We start from the raw sequence: 17,931 nt of genomic DNA on the forward strand, positions 1-17,931 counted from the left end.
CCACTACTTTATTATTTCCTGTTGGTCACCTTATGTACACTTTAGCATCACTTTATGGATGTACAATCAATCTACATAGATAAACTATCTTAAGGATTTATATTTATTGACTAACAATTATTTTGTTCTCTTACTCTTGCTTACAGGAAATGGTATGAAACAATCTTGATCTTGTCATGCAAGGAGAGTACCAGGCTGACTGAACAAAAGACTCGAGGGCTCAAATCCTCCTTGAAGAAATGTAACATCCCCGTTGACTCTGGTGCTTGGCTGCTCAACATACAGAAGGAATCAAAATAATAGTCAGAACCAACTTTACTACCACTGACAGATGTGAAATTTGTTGCTATGTGACATCAATACAGTGCAAGGAATAAAAGTTCCTACAGTGTAAGTTATAAAAATAAATAAATAATGAAAAAGATGAATATCAAGGTAGTGTTCATGGACTGTTCTGGAATCTGATGATGGAGGAGAAGAGGCTGTTCTTTAAACATTGAGTGCAGGTCTTCAGTAATGAGGAGAGGGAATGTCCCGGATGGTGAGGGTCTGAAACGATAGATGCTGCCTTCTTGAGGCACTGCCTTTTGAAGATGTCCCTGACGGTAGAGAGGACTGTCCCCATGATGGAACTGGCTGAGTGTACAACACAGTGAAGCCTCTTGTGATCCTGTCCATTGGAAACTCCATACCAGGCTGTGATGCAACCAGTCAGAATGCTCTCCACCAAACATCTGTAGAAATTTTTGTGTCTTTTGTAGCATACTAAATCTCCTCAAACTCCTAATGAAGTAGAGCCGCTGGCATGTCTTCTTTGTGATTGCACCAATGTGTTGAGATGTTGATGCCCAGGAACTTGAAGGTGCTCACCTTTTCTAGTGCTGACCCCTCGATGAGTTCTGGTGTGCGTTCTCCTGACGTCCCCTTCCCTGAAGTCCACAGTTAATCCTTTGGTCTTGCTGACATTGAGAGTGAGGCTTTTGTTGTGACACTACTCAACCAGCTGATCTATCTCACAACTGTCTTGTCATTATCTGTGATTCTGCTAGCAACAATGGTGTCATTGGCAAAATTATAGTTGCCATTTGAGCTGTGTTTAACCACACAGTCACCAGCGTAGAGTAGGGTAATAGGCTAACCATGCATCTTTAAAGTGTGCCTGTGCTGACTCTCAAACAGGAAGAGGTGTTACTACTGATCTGTACTGACTAAGATCTCCTGATAAGGAAATTGAGGATCCAATTATTGCGGAGGTATAGCTGCCCAAGTATTGAAGAAGTATTTGCGATGGCGTTGAGAACATTGGGACTAAGCACCAAAAGCACACATATTTGTGGAAGTGGTAGAAGAAGTGCAGCAACTCTCAAACCACTTACTTCAGCCCCACTCCTATCTCACTCCTTGATCCAGCTGTGGACGAGTCTGCAGTACTCATATTGTCTTCATTAGCTATCTCTGAAGCTACAGAATAGCAGTCATCCTGAATCCTGGGAAAGCCTGACAAGACCAACCTCTTAACAATACTGATAGAAGAATGCAGTTCTGAAATGCTAAATCTGCTTCTCTCTTCATGGATGTTGCCCTTTCTGGTGGGAGCTTCAAGTAATTTCTGCTTGTCTGCTGATTCATGGCTTTGGGAAAGTCTGGTCCTTCTATCTTCAAATAATTCCTTCAGGGAGCACATTGCATCTGGGTATGAATTTCTAGACCCAAACCTCTTTTGCTTCCTATTTTAATTGGTCATGGTTCAGTACAGGAGGAGTATGGTTTAGGTATTGTACATTGGACAAATCTTAGGAGAATAAACCCTGCAGTTGAATTTTGTGGTGTACATTTGCATGGTAGACATAGATGTGTATGTGCATATATGCATAGATGTATGCATGGACTGCTTCAAGCTGCATGCAGAAAATTATATCAGTAGCAAGTTGAGACTAGCACTTAGTTACTACGGAACTTAGAAGTTGTAGACCGATTATTTTCAAAGGAAAATCTACGCCATGAAAGAAAACACAGTAGAAACTTACATGGCTGATGCAAAGAATGGAAAGGCAGGCAAAACCTTATGGCTCCTTTCACTGGGGCAGGAAAGACTGAGGAGAGACTTAGTAAAAGCTTTTTAGAACAATCAGATTTTAATTGGCTAAATGCTGAAAGCCTATTTTCTCTGACTGTTCTGTCAGAGGACAGTTCACCACATCAAAATTATTACTAAGAGGAGTTAGTAGTATCTCTTTACATTAAGTTTGATGTATCATGGAACATTAAACTCAGGGGGTACACTGCACAGAGAATGCTGCACACGGGCGAACACCTTACTCCATCTCCTTTTGGAGAAAATGAATCTGCTTGCGATGTTCTGTGTCAAACCTTGGTGGAGAAGAGAATGGAGGCTATGAACCTTAGCATGGGTAAGGGTTAACCATGCAGCAAATTAGACAGAAGAAACTGACAACTAGGACTTTAGAGCCAGAAAATTACACACATTAACTATAAATCATTCTGGACCTCTGCAATCAGCCTTACATTTGTCAGGACAGAATCATTATTTGATTTCAACTCAACAATATTTATTGTGACAGAACAATAATGTTCTGATCAAAGAAATTACTCAGTGGAATACCTGTAACATTATAGGTACTACAGGATACTTTTCTCTGAGCATAATAACACCATAATTAACTACAATGTATCATGAATTCTATTCCCCTGGATCACCACTATCCACATATCTTCAGCAAAAATGATGACCAATTTAACAGATGAATTATTGTAACTTCATAAATTATTTGGCAGTGAATTAATACCACCGTCTGAAATTAGTTTCTAAATAACACCCAGATTTATTGCCTGTGATCATCCTTTTGCAATATGAAACACAGGTACAATTTACCATAGACGGTTCTTCTATTGCTTTAGTCAGTCAACACTAATTAAACGTGATACATTTCGTAACTTTTATTGCCTCTAAATGTCTATAAGGAACAATAGTTTTTGTAAGTTACTGCTTTTCTACTAAGCATTGATTCATTGGGAAAGAGCATACTTAAGTGAACAAAGGAACTTTTCAAAGCAAACTTCCGAGTCAGGGATTGCTCGAGACAGGCATAAAGTTATCATTCACTTACGTGGTAGAGAGTGATGGTGTTGGTTTCTGGCAGAGGTGTACTCAGGGACTCCTGTCGAACAGCATCTAGATGTACCGGTGTTGGCAAGGCGTAATGACTGATGGGGTGATTAGGACTGCCTAACTTGTCACTCTTCTTTCTGGATCTTTTGCCTGTGTCTCTTTTAACTAAATACTCCTCTTGAATGATAGGGATCTTATCATCACTCATGTACCTCATTAGCGAGCTTTCTAAATTAACAGAAATAATGCACAATAAACAACAATGGCATGAGCAATCAACTTGTACATGAACTTCTTTTACAAAATATAGAATGCATTCTGAAATTATGTTAGATATCAAACTTATTTTTACAATAAGAAGACATACAATATAATTTGCAACACACACAAAATGCTGGAGGAACTCAGCAGATCAGGCAACATATATAGAGGGGAATAAACAGTCAACATTTCTGGCATAAACCCTTCATCAGGACCTGAATTTTGTGTGCTTATTGCTCAAGATTTCCAGCACCTGCCTGCAGAATCTCTTGTGTACATACAATATTGTTTTGTTTTCAACAGCTAATTCATTTTCCACCTGAAAAATTTTACTGTCTCTTTTTCAGAAATAAAATATCAGAATTACTATAATTTTCTTGGGAAAAACACAGGCTTCTAAGAGATCTGCATTTTCTTCTTGGTGATAAATATTATTAAAAGCTCACAATTTTGCTGGATGTCTTCTGTGCAATCATCTATGGAGGGAGAGGAGGTGGTGACAGCGGTGATCCTAATTCTGCCCAGACTTTGATGGAAGAGTGGTCATCCTACTGCTACAAGTTTCTAAGCTGTCACACCAGCTTCCTCAACCAGGATAGGGGAAGATGTGATGTGCTAGACTTTTTCCGGTATACAGTGCAGAAAACAGCACTGTAACAGAAAGGGAGCAATGCACTGAAAGTGGGGAGCAATATCTGCAGAGAGTTTTGAGGAGTAGCTGGGAAGGAGACTGTGAAAAAAAAGCAGACCCTAGATATTAATTAAGAAAAATAGCTGTCAGCCAAATGGGAAAAAGAGATCATCAGCTGATAGAACCAGCTATCATACCCTGTGGGAAATTGTATCCATGAATACAACTGTTGAGTGGTTATCTGAACGCCAGTGGTACTAACACGACACAGTCCTGAATTGACACAAGACTGGCTGCAGAAATGTTGAATGAGAAAGCGTTGCAAGAAATATATGAACAAACTGTTCAACATCTTGGCTTTAATTTCTTGCACCTTCATGCAGAATGCCAGATGTTCCATAGTTAATGGTAAGCTTACGTGTCTTGTAGGTTTAATATTGTTTTGCTCTACTCTTTGAAAAGATTAAACATTGATTATGCTCTCTAGAATATTTCCAAATTTTATTTTGATGTACTATATTTGAATTAATTTTCAGGACATCCGGGCATTCTTCACTTTCTTGAATCGCACCCTGAGTTAGGCAGAACAGCAAGAAGATGGCGTGATGAAATTCACTCTCATCTCCAACGCTCAGTGTTGATATTCTCACTACATCTTTTCTTTACATATTCAGTTTTGGGATCTAAGCATTGCTGGTGCGGCCAATACTTAAGGCGCCAAGGCAGCGTAGCCGTTAGTGCTATGCCATTACATTTCAGGACGTTGGAGTCCAATTCTGACACCACCTGTAAGGAATCTGTACCGCCTCCTCGTGGAAAATGTGGGTCTTCTCTGGATCCTCTGGTTTCCTCCCACAGTCCAAAGACATACAGGTTAGTCTGTTAATTGCTCATTGTAAATTGTACTGTGATTAGACTAGGTGAAATCAGGGGTTGCTGGGCAACAGGGCTCGAAAGGCCTATTCTGCACTGTATCCCTAAATAAATCAATAAATTTATTACCTATCCTTACTTTCTTTGAGAAGGCGGTAGTGCAAATTTATGAAAAGGAAGTGGGCAGTAATAATCCACCCTATCTTTTTTTTTGCTTTCTTCAAATGAAGTTCCTTTCTGAGATAGGTGAGGAAAATGTCATTTGGGTGAAAAAAAAATCCCTCAGCAGTGACCATTTATACAACTCGATAGCCTGCATATTCTTACCTTTGCCAGAACCATTTTCAGTTTGAGATCTAATGTCTAGGTATGCCCTGGTTCATCAGTGTCCTGTATTACTTTAACATTGCTTGACCTTTTGGATGTCAGACAACAATGTGGGACACAACACAACCAGCAGTTCCCCCATTGGGAACTAGTGGCAAGCAGTTGTGAATGCTGATCCACTTTGGGAAGTGAAAGGAAGCGCAGGCTGAAATTTGTGAAGTTAAGAACTCATCTTTCCTTCGTTGTCACTTGGCTAGCAATTCTGTGGGGGCAACTTCATAACCTGGAGTGGAGTGACTCAAACATCTTCTCAAGGGTGATGAAATTGGGATTTTTAAATCCAAGCGTTACAAGCTACGTGCATAGCATGAGAATAAACAAAACAAGGAACACATAAATAGTCCACTGCACTCATAAAAGCTTATTCCTTCTGTTAAATTCTCAATCTAAGGACCAGTCATCACCGAATTATATATTGCTGATGGGAGATACAACAGGGAAGAAGACTGCCATTAATGTCAGGATTGTGGGAAATTGGGGTAATTTTCTCCTTAGCTCGATACAGTAGTCCTTATTGCAATTTCTTTAAGAAGCTGAACTAAAAATGGTAATTGCTACTCCTGGCTGGTCACAGCTTTACAGTTCAAGCTAACTTGAGTGTTGTATCTGACTGCTAAAGATGTATCCGCTGATCTCATCGGATTTTCAACGTGCCCTGTCTCAACTGGCTCCTAGTGTGGAATTATTGTATAGTAATTTTCTCTGCATGAAGCTGTTGTGTGAGCTAAACGGGGAAAGCAAGCACAAAGTTCACCATGTTGAGTGGTTGCATATCCGATGAGTCAATCTCTGCTCTAGGACTGTACCCAGCGGGATGATTGTTGACAGGCTCACACCACTCGGAGATATCATCAGGGATATGCAGGACAGGAGGGAGGACACACCTGTATTTCTATGTTATCTTGACTGTCCTGTTGTACGTATTATTTATTATAAAATACTATAAATTGAACATTGCACATTCAGACGGAGACGTAACAGAAAGATTTTTACTCCTCAAGTATGTGAAGGATGTAAGAAATAAAGTCAATTCAATTCAATTCAACACTTGTCTGGTCAGCTTGGACCTAGTGAAGTCCATTGACAGAGTATCATAGTCAGTTTCCTCTCCAAAACTGGGTTTGGATGGGAGGTGTGTTACTGGATACAACCGCTGAATAGAGACGTCTGTTGCACAGCCAAATTAACAAGTAGGAAACAGAAAACTTCACAATCAAGTCTGGAGTCAGGCCAGGCTGCCCTCTCTCCTCTGCCTCACTTGCATATTGTTCTGAGCCCTTTGCTGAATCCATCAAAAAAGGTATGGACATAAAAGGAGTCACCTTTCCTGCACATGGACAACTTGGTTGTCTCCTGCTCGGCCAGCACGGTGAGGAACAGTGTGAACTGGCTTCAGGAGTTAGCGTCAACTGCAGTAGAAGAAGGCCAGTTCTTCATTAATGGGTCTGACCAATCCTGTGTCCCTTTGTCTAGTCTGAAGGTGCTAGAATATAGCTCAGTGAGCTAGGATGTACACCAAGGAACAGGTGAAGTATCCAGCCAATACCAACCAATAGTGGGAATACTTCTCTTACTGTGCGAATGAATCTGGTTACCAGTTGCAAGGTACTCCCGGTGTTACACCCGCATTAGGCAAAGTCCAGATCGTACTACAAAATGAAGGAATGTTTTGTACAAGTCTTCAGGGAATGAAAAACAGTAACAGCTATAATTCTTTGTCACGGTCTGGTCCGTGAAGTCCGCATTACGGTTCACGGTCTGGTCCGTGGATTCTGTATTCTGGCTATTCCTTTATGCCCTTGTTCAGTTGGGCACCTTAATTGAGGCACCTGATTCTCGTTTTGGGCTGGCAACATAAATAGCTCTGGGGTCCAGTGATTCCTTGCTGGACCATCCCTGTCAGTAACCTCGTCAGAATCCCCGTCAAGTTAACCCGCCGGAGAGCAGAGCCGCTGTCTGTAGTTCCTGGGCCACGTTGAGGGCTTGCTGCTACTTGGAGCCTTTTTGTGTCAAGATAAAGAACAGTCTATCGTTGTGTGATTTTGTCTCTCTATGTTCTCTCCTCTGCTGGGTAGGTCTGGCCGTTTGCTGCTACCCTGAGGGGGGAATGGTCTCAGTGTTTTGTGCCCTGTGTCTTAGAAGAGTTCCGGCTCTATGTCCTGTGTCCAAGGAGGTGCCCTGGGTCAGTGTTTTGTGCCCTGTGTCTAAGAAGAGTCCCAGCTCTATGTGCTGTGTCTAAGGAGGAGCCCCTGCTCAGTGTTCTGTGTCCTGTGTCTAAGTCAAGTCTGAGCCTAGTCCAAGTCAAGAGTCAAGTTCTAAGTCCAAGTCGAGAGCCAAGTTCCAAGTCTAAGTCCGAGTCCAGTCCAAGCCAAGTCCAGTCCAAGCCAAGTCCGAGTCCAGTCCAAGCCAAGTCCAAGTCCAGTCCAAGCCATGTCTGAGTCAAGTCTAAGCCAAGTCCAAGTGCAAGTCCAAGCCAAGAGCCAAGTCTAGACCCAGGTACCGAGTCCCTGCCAAGACTCGAGTCCTGAGTCATGACCCGAGTTCCCTGTCAAGTTCAAGTCCAGGTTTCCTGGTTTCTCACTGTTCGTCTACCTTCATGTTATCATTTTGTCCTCGCTCCTTGGCTTCCCTAGCATTCTTAATAAACACAGTCCAGTTCCTAGTACTTCAGTGTCCGTGTCTTGCATTTGGTTCTGCTTCCATCACCCCTTTATGGCATTCTTATCCTGATGCTACCTTATCAGTAGCGGTACAAATACTGAATGTTGCTGTGTGCTGAATGCCTACCTGCCTCAAGAGCAGAGAAGACATGATACCTTGCTGCACACCCGTCTGCTCAGCTGGACTGTGATGCTCTGTTAGATCTCCTGCTTGTAGAAATCCTTCTGCTGAAAAACACCTGGGAGCACATCAATCAGTGGCCATCTGCACAGAAACTCCTTGAGATAGGCAGGAAAAGGAGATGATGGGTTCTGTCATACGGTTATCTGAGCAGACCGTGAAAATCATTTGGCAGAATGCCTCATCAGCAGGACTTCAAATAAGCACCAAGAATTTGCTTGGCCAATGGTGAAAAGAATCTTCCTGTCAAATCTCTGTGAACGGTTGAAGAGTCTCCATTCCACCACATGCTGTCCTACAGATGGTTGTGTACGGATGTATCGTCTCCTGCAGTGCTCTTTTGGCATAAAGGTCTGAAAAAGGATGTGCTGGTATTTAGAGACAAGAGAGAATGAAGATGATGTAGGTCTTGATCTGAAATATTGACTTTCCCTCTGCCTCCACAGATGCTGCCCGACCTGCTGAGCTCGTCTAGCAATTTGATATTTGCTTTAGCAGTCTTTATCTTGAGCTGCTCAACATGGGACTGCTGTTCCCAGCAGCTTGGAGGAGAGAAACATTGGCTACCACTGGAAGTTAATCATCTCAGTGAAAGGTACCACTCTGCTTGAAATTGGCTGGTCTTCCAGTGTAATAATCTGCCCACAACCAAATATAGCTGACTGGCACATTACAAGGGCTACGTACTGTGAGACACAATGAAGCTCAATGCAGCTCCCTTCCTCAGACTTCCCAGGGGAAGGCCACAACTTATGGATCTGAGGAACTGGACACTATGTAATAACCCATGTCTGTTAAAGGAGAATTCAGTTGTTTTCTAGCATGGATGCTGACAGAAGAGGGATTTTAAAAAAAACTTGCAGTGCAAGAAACGACTTCTATAAGAACTAATAATGGAGTCAAATACAAAAATCAATCTTCCACCAAAATAAATTACATTTTGCCCAGAGTTTTCCAGCTGAAGAACAGAATTTGAGAGAAGAATGCAGTTAGAGCAGTACATTTGTTTACCCACTCTGTAAGAGGAACATGGGGGAATATCCAGGAATGTCACAAATGACATTGGGCAAGTTGCTCACCAGCTTCATTTTCTCAAATAATTCTTAGCTGCCAAATGGAGCTGTGCTACAAATTGTAAAAGGATATGGCTTACATATCTCTCAAAATCAGTGCTTATATCTCTTATCTTACCATGGTCTAGGTGACATGCAATTCCCTAGATTTAATGTCTTCACTAGATTTTACAACTGGAATTAGTTTAAATACCCAGCTATTGCATATTGCAAAAGCTACAGTTTAAGTTTAATCCAATTAATTAAAATCATAATAGTACACACAGAGAAAAAGAAGAGAACTCAGTGGAAGTTCTAAAATCAGTTTGAAATGTCTGTCATTTACAACAGAATGTCAGGGAGGCAAATTATTTGTAGTGATTCTGTTGGCACCAGAACTCAATTGGTCATAGTAAAAATATTAAAGACTCTGTTCAAGATGTTGTATCATGGCACTTAGAAAAATTCCAACTGGACAGGCAAAGTCAACCCAGCATTATGGAAAGGACATCATATATGATCAGGTTTACTGTAGTTCTTTAAAGAAGTACCATATGCTGTAGACAAAGGGAAGCAGTGAATGTGCTATAATTAGGTTTTCAAATGCATCAAAGTGCTTTGTGGAAAAAATAAGATCATGGTGTAGGAGATAACATTCATGTGAATAGAATTAACTAGCCAACAAAACACAGAATGTAGCATAACTAAGTCTTTTTCTGATCACAAGATGTAACACGAGGCGTGGAACACATATCAGCACTTGAGTTTTAGCTTCCTATATGACCCTGATCAAATGCATGGTTGCTAAATTTTGCTGATAATACTGAAGCAGGTGGGAAAGTAAGTTGTGAAGAAGATATAAGGAAGACACAGCATAACAGGATATGGAGAAATTAAGAATGAAAATCTGGCAGAGGGGGTACAATATAGAAAAATGTAAAAGTACGCATTTTGGCAGGAGAAGTTAAAAAAATAGATGCATATTATTTAAATGTTGAGAGATTGCAGAGTTTTGAGATGCACAGTGATCCATGGGTATTACAGCATGATTTGCAAAGGGCTAGCATACCAGTCCAGGAAGAGATTGAGCAAGTTAACAGAATGTTATTGTTTATTACAAGGGAGTTTATACAGGTCACATCCAGAGTACTATGTATACTATTGGTCACAGTTAAGAAAGGATGTTGATGCATTAGAAGCAGTTCAGACAAGGATGACTAAGCCAAATCTGGATAGAATGATTGTCTTAAGAGAAGTGGTTGGATTACAGTTGGAGAACTCAGTGTAGAGATGTGAAAGATGATAGAATCTAAGAAGTATTCAGAATCAGAATCAGGTTTAATACCACTGACATACATTGTGCACAGGACCAAAAGAAGCTACAGAAAGTTCTAAAATTAGACAGCTCCATCTTAGGTATTAGCCTCCACATCTTCAAGAAGTATTGCCTCAGAAAAGTGGCGTTGATTACTAAGGACCCCCACCACCCAGGACATGCCCTCTTCTCACTGTTATTGTCAGGAAGGAGGTTCAGAAGCCTCAAGGCACACACTCAGTGATTCAGAAACAGATTCTTCCCCTTTGCCATATGATTCCTAAATGGACATTGAACCCATGAACACTACCTCACTACATATACACACACACTTACTGTAATTGATTTATATTTTTATTCTTTCTATATTATCATGTACTGTATTGTACTGCTGCTGCTAAATTAACAAATTTCATGACACATGCTGGTGATAATAATCTTGATTCTGATTCGTGAAATATGTTGTTTTGTGGCAGCAGTAGATTGCAATACATAATAAAAAATTATAAATTACAATAAGAATTTTTAAAAAATCAATTAATTAAGTACAAACGTTTGTAGTTCAAAGAGCAAAAAAAGGAAAAAAAGTAGTGAGGTAGTGTACATGGGTTCATTGCCCATTCAGAAATCTGATGGTGGAGGGGAAAACACTGTGTGTGTCTTCAGGCTCCTGTACCTCCTCCTTGATGATAGATATGATACAAGGGCATGTACTGGGTGATGGGGGTCTGTAACAATGGATACCGCCTTGTTAAGGCATCACCTTTCGAAGATGTCCTTTCTTAAGATTCCGGCCATGACCAGCCTCACAAAGCACTTCATCACAGTCGATATGATTGTAACTGGATGATAGTCATTGAGGCAGCTCACCCTGGGCAGGCGAGAACCTCCGACGGTTGTCCTTGGACTCCCCGGCCAGTTAGTTGGCACAGGTTTTTCAGCATTATTATCATAGCTAGCAAGGGTAAAAGTAGCTTTGTCAGGTCAGGTAAGCAACAAAGCAGACAGAACTGAAAGGTGAGAAGTTTCTAACTACATAACTGTAAAAGACAGGAGGCTACTGAGAGAGGAAATGGTGGAGCAAATGTGGAACCAGCTGCCAGTGGAAGTGGTGGATGAAGGATTGATTGCAACTCTTAAGATGTTGTTACGGGTGCAGATAAATGGTACTAGGCAGGTACAGACTAGATGGGTCGAACATCTTTTTCCTGTGTTGTAGTTTTCTATGACTATGAAATCATGCAGCCTTGCTTTTCCCCTTCATAACAGACTATTGTTATGTTATTTTGTTTAGAGATACAGCATCGTAACAGACCATTCCGGCCTAACAAGCCTGCACTGCCCAATTACATCCATGTGATCAATTAATCTGCTGACACGTACATCTTTGGATTGTGGGAGGAAACCAGAGCACCTGGAGGAAACCCAGCAGCTACAGGGAGAATGTACAAATTCCTTACAGACAGCAGCCTAATTGAACTCAGGTCGTTGGTGCTGTAGAAACATTATGCTAACTGCTTTGCTACTGTGCTCCCCAAATTGCAGTGAAACAGAACACTTGTTGTAGGTTTGCAAAGGCAAGGAGAATCTGGCAGACACTGAGAATGCCAGGCCATGCGTAGTCTCACAGGCAGCGAAGCAAATCGGATGAATGTTTTGCTTACAAAAAGGCTGAATGAAGTTATGGGAGGCTGCTTGCTAAATTGCTGATGACCGAGGAATAGAATAAGGTGAATTTAAAACCAGCTTCAAAGCAGTACATTTGTGATGAACATGAGAGGAAGATTATCAAAACTTGCAGTGGGATCCAGACCAGGTGAAAAAATGGGCTGACAAATGGCAGATGGAATTTAATGCAGACTAATCCGAGGTGTTGCACTGGTAGGACAAGCCAGAGTAGGACTGACACGATGAGTGGAAGGGCACTGGGGAGTACAATAAAACAGAGGGATCTGGGAATACAGATCCATAATTTCTTGAAAGTGGCCTCACAGGTAGATAGGGTCATAAAGCAAGCTTATGGCATATTGGCCCTCATAAATCAAAGTACTGAGTATAGAAGTTGAGATGTTATGTTGCTGTCATATAAGATGATGGTGAGGCCTAATTTGGGGAATTGTGCATTGTTTTGGTCACCTACCTAAATGAAAGATGTCAATAAGTTTAAAAGAGTGCAGAGAAAATTTACAAGGATGTTGCCAGGACCTGAAGACCTGATTCAGAGGGTAAGGTTGAATAGGTTAGGACTTTAGTGTAGAAGAATGAGGGGAGATTTGATAGATATACAAAATGATGATGGGTATAGACAGGGTAAATGAAAGCAGGTTTTTTCCACTGAGGTTGGGTGAGACTAGAACTAGAGGTCATGGGTTAAAGGTGAAAGATGAAATCTTTAAGGTAAACATGAGGAGGATCAACTTCTCTCAGAGGGTGATGAGTGTGTGGAACAAGTTGCCCACTGAAGTGGCAGATGCAGGTTCAATGTCAACACGAGAGTAATTTGGATAGGTACGTGAATGGGGGGGTATATGGAGGACTATGGGACTAGACAGCATATAGTTCAGCATGGATGAGGTGGGCTGAAGGCTCTGTTTCTGTGCTGTAGTGTTCCTATGACTCTATTGGCATCATGCTCCTATGCTCCTGGTAGGGTCACCCATGGTGGTAAGGTCGAGGGTGAGGTCCCTGACAAAGAACAATCCAACCAAGACCTCAATGGTGGAACAGGTGGACAAAGTTACCTCGAATTCAACGGCTGTGAAGACGTATGAAGGCTGCAACAAATCCATCAGCCCCAATTGTTGTGGTTTCCATGTCATTGGAATCAGTTGGTTGATTTGTGAAGTATTGTGTGCTTCTTGGAGTGCAACATCAAGTACACATTAAACAAATACATGCACAGGCATCTTCACTCTGTGGGCCACTTCTTCAGAACGAAGACCTCGAGGGATAGCCACGACGACGATTGACATCATAGCACTTTTGTGACAAATGGGGGTGGGGGATGGAGAGAGATAGGCACACCTTTAGCCAGGTTCTACTGACCAGCAATAGGTCCAATATGGCAGATAAACACCAGGAAAAAACGGATGAATAAGATGCTCCAACCCTGGCTTGGTGCAGCGAGGTGGGGGTAAGGGAAGCCACTCAAGTGAAAGTGGGCAATGGAGATTGAGTCAGAAGGTCCATGTCAGGTCCGAAAGTAATGCCAAAAAGCTACTCAGAGAAAGGCATTGCATAATATAAAACAATTAAAGATAGAAACTACCCCAAAACTACATAAACGAGCAGCAGTAAGCCCTGTATCATCACCTGACAAATGACATAGATAATAGAAGGATTTGATGATTGCAAGGAACTAACTGGAAAGGGCGTGTGTTTAAAGTGTTGGTGGCCGTTAGTTCCTGACTCTCATTGGGAATCTGGATGAAGGAAATAGGTCCAAGGACTTAAAGAAAGCATTGAGAAAAATCCTCAGGAAGAAAGGGCTTGAATCTCCGAGTCTGCACCAAAAAGTCCAGCTTGGGCCCCTGAGCTGAGCTGTGAGTTTAATATGTTCAACAAATGGCATCATTTAGCAGAGATTTCAAAAGGTACTTCTCAAAGACTTTGATGTAGAATCTGCCTTGTTTAGCTATTAGAAGCAAAGTGACAATCCACTTGGTTTTCAGCTAGTTCAGTCGGCCTGGAATAAACAAGACCCGATACTGCAATGGAAACTTAAGTCCACAGTAGAATCAGCTCTAGTTTCAAATTATGTCACTTTCCTCATCGGAGCTCAAGCAATGTATCTGCCTTAAAGCATGGCTCAATATTTGGCTTCCATCATGCTATTGGTGATTATGGAACTTGTCCAAACAGTCAACAAATAAAATTGCAAGTTGCAAGAAAGGTTCACAAAGTTGTGGTCACACAACATCAGGGTCTTGGACACAAGTTAAGTTAGTCAAAGGAGACAGAGGCTGGGACAATTACTGGTGGCGTGTGCTCAGCATGCAGTCACTTTTGCAGTACAGAACTGGCTTTAAAGCACTCTGGAAAAGATCATGGCCAATAGGAATTGTCTCTAAGAGATTGTCAGAGTGAGTCAAGAGGCAAAGCTTCAAAGCAGAGCAGTGATGAAGAGTAACAAGACTACAAGGGGATCCAAGAGCAGCCAAGAATTTCACAATCCAGGAATGAGGCCAGGAATACATTAAACATGCAATAGTTTCTAAAAGTTCAAATGAATAAATATACCTGCCAGGATATCAGGGTATATAAATCTGGCAATGATCAGACATAGGAGTTACAGTAAGATTTGGAGATAGTGATCTCTATAGGGCAGGAGGAAAACCAGAGTGAAGCTAGGACACAGAATTAGCCATGAGAGGATATGGTAAGATAGATGACCATGACTGCCATCAGTATCCGTAGCAGATGCGGGGCAGGGTATTGTAAACATAAACACAGTTGGAAAGATTTCAGAGGTTTAAGAATATTTATGTGATTGCATATTAAATATTTATGTGTAGGGAAGTCTTCAAAAATTTGACAGAAGTTCTTGAATGATATTGTTAAGGTACCAGTATGCAAGTTTTTAGTGTAAGTGTATTCACTTATTTGTACTGTGGTACATGTATATTAATTTGTGACTCCTGTACAGTAACTGTTAAGTCTAACTGTTAGCGTAAAGTCGGTGGCTTTGCCATTACCTTATTAACCTATGTACGAGGTAAGTTGGCTAATTCTTCCTGCAATGTATACATGATACTTTAGATCAAAGTTCAAAGTACAAAGTATATATACGTTATACAACTTTGAGATTCATCTCCTAACAAGCAGCCAGGAAACAAAAACATCAAAAACACCCCACATATATATTTTTAAAAAACTGTCCTACACTCAATGTGCAGAGAATAAAAACCATGTTAAGCCCATAAAAAAGAACTCATAGAAAATAAAAGAGTAAAATAACCCATAAAAAGACCGTTGAACACCCAATGTGCAGTGAGAAAAAACATCATGCAAAAAGTAACCACAAGCAAACAGCATTTCTGAACTGGAGTCCGTAAAGAGATTCTGAGACCCATAGTTCAGCGCAGAGTGGAGTAAATGTTGTGGAGCAGCATTCCTAACTGGCCCATACCCATACCTCGCTTTGAGCCCCAACACCCTGACCTTTTCAATCTGGCCTGGTGCTTAACCCTCCATCTGAACATCATGTTCTGCTGCTTTGAGCAGTGGTCTGAATCGACTGAAAGGATAATGATGCTTCCCTTTCCATGGATGCTGCCTGACTGGAGAGAGCTTCCTGCATTTTCTGGTTTTGCTTTAAATCTCCTGCACCTGCAGTTTATGATCTTCAAATAAAATATACGTGGTTCCTTGATGCTCCTAATTTCAGGGAGTTAGGTATTTCTCCACGAAATGAGTACAGAAGAATTCAATCAATGACAGGTACAGATATCACTACTTTGCATTAACGTGTGCAAAAAGTAATTGAAACTGTATAATAATAGGAAATAACAGTAACATTTAATCCTGGTGCCTCTTTGCTCTAAATGAAATCAATACATTTTACTAACAGTCAATTTATTGGGCAAATGTAAAGCAGACTGAAATTCCCCAGCTAAATTCTTAAAGACTAATCTCGACCTACATACTGTGTGTAATGCTGCACACTTGGAGCTTTTACAGCTTTCCAAAATAATTCACATTTTCCAGTATTTACAGTTTCCAGCTACAGTTGAACAAAGAACTGGGAAATTATTATCAAGTCCGAATGTGTTTAATTTGTTCTCCATATGTACAGAATGCAATCTGTGATTCGTGGTGCTGCTTCCATCAAGACCTCACGAGCTAATGGTCAAGTTGTTCAGAAACACAAGTCCAACAAAATATCTAGCTTTGGAACTACAGCTGGCTTCTGTCATGGGTCATTTGATAATGTATGTGTCTGAGTCAATTTCAACTTTACATTGTAGCACTGTAAGGTGCTAACAGCATCAGAAGGTAAACTTCTCACTCATCCTGGTTCACAATGGTTAACAATCTTGCATCGTTTGTTCTGCGTAGCCAAAGAGTCTATCTGCTTCAATAATAAAAGCAGAAAGTACAGGAACTACTCAGCAGGTCAGGCCACATCAGTGGAAGGAGAAAAAGAGCCAACAATTCAGATCAAAGACACTTTGTCAAAACTGGGAGGGTAGGAGTAAGGTAGGGTAAAACCAGGGCATAAACTGGTTTAAGCAAACTGAAAACGAGGTTATCCAGTCAATGAGTGAATCAAAGAAGGCCAAGAAACAGAACATGCAAGAATATCGAAGATGCAAAATGCAGAGCAGGAAGACATGCCCAGCAGCTGCAGATGCCTTGGGTGGTGGCCCAATTTATTCTCCAACTCAAAGTCTTATGAAATATCTCGCAAACTGATACCAATTTTGGTTAAAATTGGCCAGTGTATGCTGTGCAGGCTGAAGACAAAGCCAAAGTGATTTGAGCACCTCAAGACTCCACAAGTGAGCTGGGTCACTGTTGCCTCTCCTTCCGTCTGCAGCCTCAAGATCCCCCAGGGATTACAGGGTTTATGTTTTGCCACCTCACTCTGGCAAGAAAAGACAGCAGTCTTTAATTGCTCTGGTCTCATTCCTTTTGGGGCAGAGTGGTTTCTGACTGATCTTAAAAAACTAAAGCAAGAATCATGCCTGGATGAACTCATATTTCCAGGCTGCTCAGTCACATATACTGACATCATCTGAAACATGCAAAGACCATGCTCAAAATCCATTCAGCATATGAAGCCCCACACTCACTTTTTGCTCCTGCAATAGTCCAGAAGCTATTCTGCATCAGAAATGAAAATCAGCTTAAGAAAGGATACTGCGAAGCTAGGGAAGAAACTGTGGGAGCCCTGGCTGAGATGGATAAAGTGACAGAAGATTGAAGGGTAGATGCCACTGTGGTTTTATTTAAGAAGAGCTACAAAGAAAAGCCTGGGAACTATAGGTTAATAAGCCTGACATCTATGGTAGGTAAACTACTAGAGAGGATTGTGAGGGATATGATATATAAGCTCATGGAAAGACAGGGTTGAATAGGGATAGTCAGCATGGCTTTGTGCGTGGAAATCATGTTGTACAAATTTGATTTGAGTTCCTTGAAGAAATAGACAAGAAGGTCAATGAGATCACATGGTAATTAAAGAAATATAACTTGCCTCTTCGTCCATCCCTTTTTGGTCTGTAAGAATCTTCGTATTCTCCTACCCAGCTGTATTCGACTGGCATGGAAATTGGCCTTAGTTTGCCTAGAAACACCAAAACAAAGTGCTCAAATCATACTAAATACTGCAGCTGCAGGAAATCTGAAATAAAACCATAGGATCTTGGAAGTAATCAGGAGGGTAGGCTAGAGAGGGAGTGGGAAACTGGGGCAGCAATTTGTGCAAATTCACCATGAC

The 17,931-nt window shown here is 41.2% G+C and overlaps 1 protein-coding gene across 3 annotated transcripts in view; it reads right to left on the minus strand.

The window, feature by feature from the left end:
* The window catches only part of cnksr2a (connector enhancer of kinase suppressor of Ras 2a), a 562,236-nt gene that overhangs the window by 166,377 nt on the left and 377,928 nt on the right, over nucleotides 1–17,931 (minus strand). For all 3 annotated transcript variants that reach the window (XM_072260647.1, XM_072260646.1, XM_072260648.1), the window contains exons 12-13: nucleotides 17,689–17,778; nucleotides 3,129–3,358 (exon numbers count right to left, since the gene is read on the minus strand). In XM_072260647.1, coding sequence (XP_072116748.1) covers nucleotides 3,129–3,358; nucleotides 17,689–17,778 — 320 coding nt within the window. The remainder of the gene's footprint in view (nucleotides 1–3,128; nucleotides 3,359–17,688; nucleotides 17,779–17,931) is intronic.

This window comes from Mobula birostris, chromosome 6, assembly GCF_030028105.1.
Source record: "Mobula birostris isolate sMobBir1 chromosome 6, sMobBir1.hap1, whole genome shotgun sequence".
Taxonomy (NCBI): domain Eukaryota; kingdom Metazoa; phylum Chordata; class Chondrichthyes; order Myliobatiformes; family Myliobatidae; genus Mobula; species Mobula birostris.